General features: G+C 35.3%; 1 protein-coding gene across 1 annotated transcript; it reads left to right on the forward strand.

Annotated features, from left to right (window-relative positions):
• Positions 1-1,534: 1,534 nt before the first annotated feature.
• LOC129318515 (DEAD-box ATP-dependent RNA helicase 28) lies at positions 1,535-10,697 on the forward strand. The gene is made up of 19 exons (XM_054963337.1): positions 1,535-1,970; positions 2,061-2,240; positions 2,342-2,410; positions 3,292-3,398; positions 3,891-3,969; positions 4,665-4,838; positions 4,948-5,096; positions 5,479-5,574; positions 6,001-6,103; positions 6,324-6,386; positions 6,627-6,688; positions 6,802-6,898; positions 8,038-8,156; positions 8,236-8,278; positions 8,459-8,560; positions 8,842-8,940; positions 9,137-9,220; positions 9,483-9,754; positions 10,248-10,697. The coding sequence occupies exons 1-19, from the start codon at positions 1,614-1,616 to the stop codon at positions 10,261-10,263; spliced, it is 2,271 nt and encodes a 756-aa protein (XP_054819312.1). The 5' UTR covers positions 1,535-1,613; the 3' UTR covers positions 10,264-10,697.
• Positions 10,698-11,368: the final 671 nt, after the last annotated feature.

Consider the following 11,368-nt stretch of genomic DNA (forward strand, 5'->3'; position numbering starts at 1 on the left):
CTTTTCAAAATGCCGCCGAAGTGCTTTAGTCCCTTAGTTGGAAGGATGACTTGCATAATCCATACAACGATAGTTACATTTGGCATTGTGCTACCCTTTAATTTGCTCAAGTGGCATCCTTGTAAAATGCTTCCAAACTTCAAATCTTTGCTTCTTTCTTTTCCTAGCCGGTGCTTGTTTTTGTCTCTCATTATTTGTGGCATTCTCTACTCGAGTAATGAGACTGTGTGACGTTGCAGAAGCTTTAGTTTCAATATCACCTTCTTTCACATTTGCTTTAGGGGTTTGAGTGTTGCTCATCCTTTTAAATTCTAAAAATAAAATCATAACATCAATAAAAAAAAATTAGGAAGGCACAATTATTCCAATCAAGCAATCCGTCAATTTCATAAATCATAATACAAACAAAATCACATAATTTTATTTAGGCATAATTTCATATTTTCAGCCAGGCAATGTACTTATGCATGTTCCCATCATTGTTTATGTTCAATCACATAATTTAATCAAAGCAAACAAACAATCAAATATATATCATACTTAGTTGTCTTTCATCCACATTGCACAAGTCATAATCACAAGCTCATAGCAACTAGAAGATAGGGGTTATTAAATTGATATTGTGCTGAATATAAAATCAAATTTACAAGCTAGATTAAATTGCCACAAAGTCTATAAATTATACTTATACTCAAAAAAATCATACAGAGTACAAACTCAAATTATCGTGGCGTGTGCATGTGTGTAGAGTAATGACTAATGAGGTAATCAAGCCCAAAAGTAATTATACTCATACTCATACAGTCACTAAAATCCAGAGTAGAGGCAGGGTTAGAGAATTATCACTACAAGTACAGAGTTAATACTTAACTCACCTGGTCTTCCTTGGCTTGTCAGGCAGAGACGGACAAGCATGATGAACTAATGAAGCAGAGACGAGGGCGATGTTAGGAGAGATGAGATCGACTTCAAGTGGGAGTGGGTTTGAGTAGGAGTCGGAGCTGAGCATGAGTAGTTGTGAGCGGTGAGCCTGAGTGAGCGCCAACGACCGAGTGTGGGCCGTTCGAACTGTGAATTGCAAACAGTGTGAAGATTGACTTGTCGCTTGCTTATGAGTTTGTGAGTGTGACTATGTGAGGCATTGCCGCACTATCACTACGATTGAGATGAGAGACAGAATGAGGTAGTGATGTTAGGGGTAGCACCACCAGTGGACAACAATAGTGAGCAAGGAGCCAAGGCAAGGAGGCTTCAGAGTTCAGATGCAAGATTTTGATATTGTTCAAAATGGGACGGCAGATGGCTTACTTGTAGCCCATGCTGCTCGTTTACAAGTAACACTGGCTGGCCCGTATTTTCAACCTGTCCATTTTTTTCCTTTAATGGGTGGGTACAAACCTGCCCGTTTCAACGGGTGCAGACTGGTTTTGTGAGTTGTCCGCTCACCCCTCTCTTGAATAAAATTTTTAAGCCATACCCGCGACCCGAAAAAATAGATACTCAACCCGTTAACAATTGCTCCATGGGTCAACGGAACTCTTCCTGACTTCCTCAACCCCTACTAAGCCCTGGAGTAACAATAAGCGGCCCTTTTCCCAACTCCGCCTCCAACAATGGCTATCGGTTTCGTATTCGAAGCTCCTAGCGACGAAGAAATCGAGCGCTCTGATTCCGAAGACGAAGAACAGGAGCAAAGCCAAGAAGAAGAAGCAGAAGAGCAAAGTGATTATGACAACGACGACGACGACGACGAAGAGGATGCAGAAGGAAGAACACGAGTTTCGAACAAGAAATCTCAATCCCCGTGGGACTTCGCGAAGTACTCTGAATCCGTCTCGGAGGAACATGCCCGACGAAGCACAACCTCGGTAGATCAGAAAATTGCCAAAGCCATTAAAGAACGTTCCACCCCGCTCAGAAAGCCCGTCGAAGATGACCAGGAGAGCTCCGAGTCCGAACCCGACAAACAAGTAACGGGCTTATCGGTTTTTGGTACTGATTTTTCTGATTACTGATGGAAGCTTGTGCTTATTCTAAAAAATTGCTTCTGTTTCATTTAGGAGGACTACAAATCAGAAGAGGAAGAAGATGAAGGTGGCAATGCAAGTGAGAGCAAGTCTTTCTTCGCGCCATCTGACGGAGCTTCGTTCCATGCTGATTCATTCATGGAGCTTAATTTGTCGCGTCCTTTGCTCCGGGCTTGTGAGGCCTTAGGATACGTTAAACCGACACCAATTCAGGTTTCCGCCTTAATTTAGCCATTTTTTAACACTTGTTTTTAGTTCTTTGTGTTAATCTTTGCTTGCATGGGATGTGCTTAGGCTTTGAAATTTGATTGTAGGCAGCGTGTATACCACTTGCATTGACTGGTCGTGATATATGTGGTAGTGCCATTACCGGTTCGGGGAAGGTAGTCTCTCAGTTCCTCTCAGAATCATTGCTATATTATGATGCACAATACATCGTAATTTTTAAAAGTATAGAATAGGATATGTTTTTGATACTGCATACATACATGTATGTATGTATATTTATTTATTGAAAAAGCATAAAAAACATTAAAAATATAATTTCAATTTAGAAAATATTTAAACAAGCATACATACATTGTTCTTTATAGTAATACCAAGCAAAATATAATTATTAATTGTACTTTTATTTTATCCATACCTTATTGCCTACCTCCTAGTCCTACTAATAGATATGGTATCAATATCTTTTCCTCCTTGACCATCATTTGAAAAAAGAATAGCTTCTATAGTTGGTTCAACTTGCAACTTGCAACTTGCTTAGGGTTTATAACTTTATATATCATAACATTATATTCTCATGTTTTTATAATTAACAAAAATGTAATCTTTATTCTTTTATTACATCTAAACCTTATTTTTTAAGGGAAAACTAATCTTTGACTTTAAAAGCTAATTTAAAAAGATATTAGCAATAAATAGTTTAATATCGCAATCTTTGATAAAATTTAATTTCTTAAAAATTTCCCAAAAGTATTGACTCACAATCTAAAGTATTGAATACGTATTAAAAAATATTTTTTTTAAATTAAAGAATGATATTTGGATACTTTACGGATATGTATTGAAAAAGCATCGGTGAGTATCCGTACCGATACGGATACTGAGACAATTTGAAGTGTTGGTGTTTCATAAATAACTCTAAATAGTTGCATGATACTATCAATAGGCTGTTACAGAAGCTGAAATTGTGCCCAAAGAAAAATTTGTGCGGTAAATTTCTTTTAATGCCCTCCAATCCTCTGATTGTCTTCCCTTACAGACAGCTGCCTTCTCACTGCCTACTCTGGAGAGGCTTTTGTACCGTCCGAAGCATGTGCAGGCCATAAGAGTCCTCATTCTTACTCCAACCAGAGAACTGGCTGTCCAGTGAGTATTCTCATGGATGTTTTTGGGTTACTCTTATTACATAGAAGCATTTCAAGATTGTAGTTTTACTAAGAGAATAATGGAGTAAGTCTTGGGACTATTGGCCAGACTAGAGGTGGGGAAGGAGAACGCTTACTTTATCTGTATTGCTAGGCATGCTGCATGCTTTTCTAATAAGCACCAAGTAGGATGGGTTATTTGCGGTTTTGCAGCTATAATTTCAGCACTATGCTTCCAAAAGCTTGCAATTTCTATAAGCATTTATGTACTGTGATGAGACGAACTTGCAGGTGCTCAAGTTCATTATAGGCTTCCTTGAAAATCAATTTAGTTGATTAGTGATTGCTAAAAACAAATACTCTTTGTATGAAGTCGCTCATGCATTTCTCTTTAAATTCAAATAACACTTTTTGATAGGTCACTTTTTTAATGAATTTTTGTTTTATAATATTTATTATCAATAGGGTTAATATAGCTGATTGTTTATGACAGGGTTCACAGTATGATAGAGAAGCTTGCTCAGTTTACTGACATAAGGTGTTGCCTGGTTGTTGGGGGTTTGTCTACAAAGGTATGACTACTGGTTTAGTTTCATTATAGCTTAATCTTTAAGTTGTGTTGTTAGGTCATAATAGATTCTAATGTTTCATCTGATGCTTGCACTATGCCTTTGGGTTTCCTCCGTTGAATAATATTGTCTTTATATAGTTACATCTATATCCAACCAATGCATTTTGATCTTGTCATGAACCATTTTCTGTTACTTATGATAGACTTTGAATGGCTCAGCAAGTCAGAATATATTTGGTATTGATTATTGTTTTTCCATCTATAGTGCAAGATTAATTGTAGCTTTTAACAATCGATTTGAATATCACGTGATGTAGTCTCATTTCTTGTGATGATGTAATCCCTGTACCAAAGCATCTTGTAATGACATAGACTTTCTCATAAAATAGTAGATAAAGAATCTTTTGGCTTTACACAGGTAACACGCAAGACAACACTATTAATCACCAGGAAATAAGATTCTAGAAAGGAAGATATTTTCGAATAATCAAGAAAAATACCATCTACAATTCCATATTATTGCTAAGCTTTATTAGGTCGAAGGTGAATATGCATAAAGAGACATGCATTGAGGCTTTTGGTACTTTTCAAATTCTTTTCCTTTGATGCAATTAGTTGTCGCTTGTGGTTTGCTTCCTTCTGGATACATTTTATATGATTTTCTTATTAACTTACAAGTGATCATTTTCATCATAGGTGCAAGAGGCAGCCTTGAGATCAATGCCAGATATTGTTGTGGCTACTCCTGGACGCATGATAGATCATTTACGCAATTCCATGTCAGTGGATTTAGATGACCTTGCTGTGCTAATCCTTGATGAGGCTGATCGTCTATTAGAGCTTGGATTTAATGCTGAAATTCATGAACTTGTAAGTTCCGCCAGCCTTGTAATCCTAGGATCACAATCCTAAAAAATGCTACTAGGCATTTTATCTGCCTCCCAGTTTTTGGAAATTCCAACAAGTTTATTTCTAACAGGTTCGCTTGTGTCCCAAGAAAAGGCAGACCATGCTCTTTTCAGCCACCATGACTGAGGAGGTTGATGAACTTATTAAGCTTTCTTTAACGAAACCCTTGCGTCTGTCTGCTGACCCATCTGCAAAACGGCCAGCAACCTTGACTGAGGAGTAATTTCTTCATTTTTTTCTCGTTCCTTGTAGTGCCTATAATAGTATTCATTTCGTTTGACTTCTGATGCAGTTGAAGTCAGGTAGATCATGTATGTTAGAGAAGTGAAAAATCACAATTGCTTCTAAAACAAAATTCACTGATTGATACCTTTTCCTATGCGCTCCTTTGTCTTTGTGCTAATAGCCTTTTTGGATGCTGAACATTGAGACCATCAATATTTCTAAAGTTGTTAGGAATGACTAGGGTTCAGGCATGTCGAAGTTGTTATTGTTATTTTTTAAAGAAAATTCTGGTTCCTCTAAAATTCTGAATTGTTGTATTTAAGCTTTCGATACAGTTTTGAGCTCTGTTTTACCCCTGTTTTCCTTTTTTTTTTAGGGTGGTTAGAATAAGAAGAATGCGTGAAGTAAATCAGGAAGCGGTTCTTCTCACACTCTGTTCCAAAACTTTTACATCTAAAGCGATCATATTCAGGTTTTCCTTAATTTCATACATTGTACCTCCCTGGAAAATACTGATACATGAAGTTGTTGATGTTAATTTTATGAATTGGTCATAATTTCTTTTCTTCTATGAATAATAAAGAAACTAGTAGGACTTTTCATGTTCCATTCTAATTAGTTGTATGTCTCATTGATTTATCTGAAAGAATAAAAACTCATTGTTGGTATGATTCCGCTAGTATGTGTTCATTGTAAAGTTTCACTTGTACGTTATTGGCCTGTAAATACTCAATGCATTGACACTTATGGTTTCTGGGGAAAAAAGGAACCTGTTTCGTGAATAGAATAAGCTGAAGGTCTCATGTACTTTGCTCCCTCACTTGTGCCTTTTCTGTCTTTATTCTGCTACCCTTTTTGTCATCTTTAACTGCTTAATGATTTATCTTTTGACTTACAGTGGAACAAAGCAAGCTGCGCATAGGTTGAAGATTATATTTGGACTAGTTGGTCTGAAAGCTGCTGAACTTCATGGAAATCTCACTCAGGCCCAGCGTCTTGAAGTATGCTGCCTAGATTATTGTGTATCATTTGTTCAGTTCCCTAGTTCGCTTTATATTTTTGTCAAGGAATCAATTTTTTTAGTGACTGCTAAAATACAACTGCTTATCTGGAATTTCCTAATTTTTCATGTACTTCTATTTTTCTGCGTTGAAAGGATTGGCTTATTTGAAAATTGAAAGTGATTGTGCTAAGATAAATCTTGTGGTACTTTGTGTACAGGCTCTAGAGCAGTTCAGGAAGCAGCAAGTTGACTTTTTAGTTGCTACTGATGTGGCCGCTCGAGTACGAACCTATTCTTGAAAGTTATTTATTTACTTTTCTCATTGTAGGCATTGTTTTTTCATCCTTGTTTTAAAAGAAACTTTGTTAATATTTTAGATACTTTCTATTTTGACTTATCTTGGAACACATAACGTCAATGAAAATGCTTTAAATTATGGGGAGTTTAATGAATTTACTTTCAAAAATCTAACTGGTTTGGATTAAAATTCGACATTGTTTTATATCTATCTTATATAATAGGGCCTAGACATCATTGGTGTCCAAACTGTCATCAACTTTGCATGTCCACGGGATCTTACCAGGTAAATCATGATGGCAACACCGCTTTTGACTACTATTGTTGTAACTTATGCATACCGTGGTGTTTCATTCTCTGGGCCTTCTGGTGACTTAAAAATGTTATTTGAAACTGTAGTTATGTTCATCGAGTAGGACGTACTGCAAGAGCTGGCAGAGAAGGATATGCTGTCACGTTTGTGACTGACAATGACCGCTCACTTTTAAAAGCAATTGTTAGTATCATTCTTATAAATGCTGCGCATGTTTTTGGCCTGTTCTGAGCTTTATATCTTGATAGCAATTGTACTTCATTACCCCCCCATATATATATATATTTGTTAGTCTTGGCTTTCTCCCACTATCATTTGTTGTGTGATAGAAATCTTTAACTCATGCATTCATTTCCTACTTTATGTGTACATGCCATGTTTCTTTTGGAAAAAAATTTGCAACCATTTTCATATGGAGTTCAATTGGCTGACAACAGTAAAGCTTATTCATAGCCAGCATCAGCAGGCCCTGGCTTGGACTGCTCTGCACCATTTAACTGCATGCTGCTCATCCTCTCATTTCTGATGATTCTTAGGGTGACCAGTGGAAATTGATTAAAAACAAAGAAAACTTTTAACATCGCATCGCAGAATCGCAGATATTATCAAAACCAGAAACAGGAAAAAATGAGCAGAAAATGCAGAAAATAAGTAATAGGCCTATCCTGCTGGACTTTGAGATTCTAGTTATCTTCCTGAAAACCACTCTAGGGTTCAATCATAACTTTTCTCTCTGACCCTTCCGTAGCTAACTTAGAATCTCTTACTAAAAGCCAGCATGCACCCCGTACCTTGCAAACTCCGGGCATGTGCTGTCCGTTCCTAGTTTCTTTCCCGAATGGGGGTTAGTTAGATTCACATGCATTGCAATAGAAAGAATATGACTATGACAATCCCTTGCTTTTTGCTTCTGAGAAATAAATCTTAAGCATTCTTTACTAGTTGTCTTGCATATTCCAATTTTATTGTCTGCATGATCTTGAATCAACATATCTATCAAAATGTATAATAAAATTTATAATACGCCACACTATTTATAAATCATAGATAGCGTTGCTTTTTCCTAAGATTTTGTGAAATGCATGAAGAAACTTGTCTAATTCTGAATAAAATGCACATATGCTCTATAATTACTTTTTTTGACAAGTCTGGAAGGAAGTAACATGCTTTTTCGCTCTCCACCCCTTTCTGAAATTTAGGGCTGCTGTATGTTTAATTCTTTGGGTGATTTAGATATTCTTAATTGAAGGGTTCATTGAGAAGGAATTTCATAGTAAGAAGGAATGTAGTATGTCTTTTAAATGTTGGTTTCAATTGATTAGGCAAAGAGGGTGGGTTCAAAGCTGAAGAGCCGTATTGTTGCAGAGCAGTCTGTAGTTAAGTGGTCTCATGCAATTGAGCAAATGGAGGATGACATTGCTGCAATTCTCGAAGAAGAGAGGTTTTGATCCTATTATGTAGTGAAGTCTAATTCTTATATTTCACCATAATACTGCATTTGATTAGTTAATTTTTCACAGGGAGGAAAGAGCCCTAAGGAAAGCTGAAATGGAAGCAACAAAGGTATTGATCGGTTAAGCCTTGTCCTAAAATTAGCATTCTAAAGTAGCATCATTTAGACAATTGTATTGTGAATTGTCTTGATAGTGTAGTAAATGTTTTCTCGCATTGGATCCCTCTATTAGGTCATTCCGAAAGTTTTGTTTTTATTGTTAATAAATCACGTTTCTATGGCCTTGGCAGGCTGAAAACATGATTGAGCATAGGGAAGAGATATATTCCCGCCCCAAAAGAACTTGGTTTATGACAGAGAAGGAGAAGAAGGTTGCTGCAAAGGCAGCAAAGGTAAGATTTTGTTGCATCCTTTAGATATGGTTCTTACTCAACAACAACAACAACAAGAAGCCTTATCTCACTAAATGGGATCAACCAGATATGGTTCTTATTCATTTGATCAAATTTACAAGGGTTTTCCAACATGTTGTAACATTAAAGAATTCTAGTTGAGTCCAAGATATATCCATCATGGACTACTTGAAACCTGATGTATTGTTGCAAATAACCTTCGTGAAAAATATAGTTCAGTGCTGATAATACTAATGCTCTATCGAAATGACTTTCAACAGACTTCTAATGAAAAGGGAAAGAGCTCTGGAAAGGAAGTTATTAGCGCGGACCAAGCTGAAGCCCTAAGAATGAAGGAAAAGAGGAAGCGAGAGAGAGAAGTAAGCAGTGTTCTCATTTTATTTGTACTTACTGATTATTGATACTGATTTATTTATGCTTTTTTTTTTTTTGGGTAAGAAAGGGGGCCAAAGCCCGAAAAAGATTTCTTTATACCTTTATACATATATAAAGTACATATAGGCTTGCGTTGCTTTTGTGCATAGTTTTGTATTAACGAAAATATCTGTGGTCTAGAAAAATTTACCCAGGAAGAAGCGCAGAAAATTGGAAGCTGCTAGAGAGATGTTAGAGGATGAAGGTCATTTTGAGAAGCCAGAAGTATGTACTCCTATCATTTTCCGTTTGCTTATTTTCCGCAATAAAGAATCTTTTTAGTTGAGTTTTATTATCACTTTTTAAGTAATTTTTTTAATGTGAATATAACGAGTATCCGAAGTATGTGTAAATATAGCTTGTTATATTTAAGTTGAAGTGCTGATATTGATATGTTACATAAAAATAACCAATTTGATCATTGACGTAGTTACTGCATTGGTGACTGAACTTATTTTCCATCATTCTTAAATACATAAATGCGCAGGCTAATGAGAAAAATAAGAAAGAAAAGACTGGAATGTCACTCGTTGACGTGGCATACCGACGGGCAAAAGCAGTTAAAGCTGTGAAGAAGGCTCTAGATTCTGGCAAAATTGTGAAGAAGGGTAAAAAGAAATCGAATCATTCTTCACGAAAGACTCCTTCAAGGACAGATGAGATGCGGGAGCTTTTTCAAACTGATATGAGCGAGAAAAAACAAAAAAGAATTGGTGGACCAGGGAAGAAGTCCAAAAGCTCATTCAAAAGCAAGTCAAGGTATGTACTCTTACCTGTTTCTCTTGATGAATCTAATAGTATGTTACTCATTGATGAATCTAATACTCCCTCCATCTTAATTTATAAGATAAATTTAGACAAAATTATGTATACCAATAAAATTCATTAAATACACTTTATAACTTTATTTTTTTGAAACAAAAATATAAATTTTTAAAAAAATACCCTTCATTTAATATAACCTTAAATGATTAAAAAGAGAGATTAATAATGAGGGAAGGGTAATATTGAAAAAGTATATTTAGTGAAACTTTATTTTTGTCAAATTATCTTATATTTTAAGACATAAAATCACTTTTAAAATTGTCTTATAATTCGGGATGGAGACAGCAGTAAGTAACATTGTCATCATCTCTTTTCTCTTTATTTTACTTCATATACTACATATGCGGTCATTCTATGACTGTAGAGATTTGGATCTTTGACTAAGAGAAACAAGAAAAATTCGGTTTTATTCGGTTCCATTTTTCAGGTATAAGCGCAGGTAGTTTGTTTGTTATGGCAAGAGTGAATTTTGATCAAATGTATACCTCAAAAGCCGGTGCTTGAACGCATTGTTGTGGGAGGATTTTGACACTTAAATCCGTATGCCATACTCATATTCCACCATTAGAGCTGATGAATGAAGCTGTGGCTGTGCGAGTGCGAGAATAGTGACAGGCAAGCGGACCTATGTGGGAAACAGTGAATATAACCTGATGGGGACATGGTGAATGGATCTGCAAGTATCTTCTGACTCTTCAGCATGTCAGCATGAATATTCTCTCACTCCATTGTACCATAGCTTGATATTTTCTCAATTTTGTAATCTAGGCATCAGACGTTAACGTTTTATTGATTACTTAATGTAAAATCATTTATGACAGAATTATCTTTGGTAGTTTTTGAATTTTTGAATTTGAATTTAAATTTAGATATTAAACGTCATATTTAAAATTTATGTATTTAACATTCTTTGTTTGAATAGTTTAAAAAATTTGGAGAAGTGGGACAAGTTGAATATAATTAAATTTTATATAGGTTGCATTATTTATAAATAATGGATTATGATGCTTATTTTAAGCGAGGTAATGGGAATGGAAATCAGATTGGTCATTAGAACGGTCATAACAATGATTTAGGTTAGTGAACTAACTATTGGCTAACCTGGAGTAAGATTGTTTATGATTAAAATAATATATATTAATTTAAATATACAAACAATTCTTATTTAACTATGAAAAACAATAAAATTCAAATAGAAAAGTCCTTAATTTTCAAGTAAATAAAAAACTTATCCATAAAATCTAATACTTATCTTGTATGAATATTAATTATAAGTTTACGACAATGGAAAAATACAACATTAAAAATATTAATTAAGAGATTCATATTTCATTTAGGCTTACTATTTAAAAGAGGAAAGAGAGAGAAGAAAAGGGAAAAAAATAAAATAATTCTTGTTAACTCATTACCTTCTCGAGTTGATTAAGGTTTTTAGGGTTGAAGTTGGGTTAATTAGGTTAATCTGATTCACATCCTCCTCAATTTAATTCATCAACTAGATCAATTTGGTGACTGGTTTATTAAGTTCAACCAATTAGATCGATTTAT

The sequence above is a fragment of the Prosopis cineraria genome, unplaced genomic scaffold, assembly GCF_029017545.1.
Source record: "Prosopis cineraria cultivar Desert tree isolate PC_DT_omini unplaced genomic scaffold, ASM2901754v1 PC8, whole genome shotgun sequence".
Lineage (NCBI taxonomy): Eukaryota > Viridiplantae > Streptophyta > Magnoliopsida > Fabales > Fabaceae > Prosopis > Prosopis cineraria.

Excerpts from the sequence above, each read along its gene's own strand:
- LOC129318515 (XM_054963337.1), top strand. The coding sequence starts at position 1,614 with ATGGCTATCGGTTTCGTATTCGAAGCTCCTAGCGACGAAGAAATCGAG. Across the intron at positions 6,689-6,801 it reads TGTCCACGGGATCTTACCAG|TTATGTTCATCGAGTAGGAC; the intron begins GTAAATCATGAT and ends TTGAAACTGTAG. Across the intron at positions 8,941-9,136 it reads AGAGGAAGCGAGAGAGAGAA|AAAAATTTACCCAGGAAGAA; the intron begins GTAAGCAGTGTT and ends TCTGTGGTCTAG.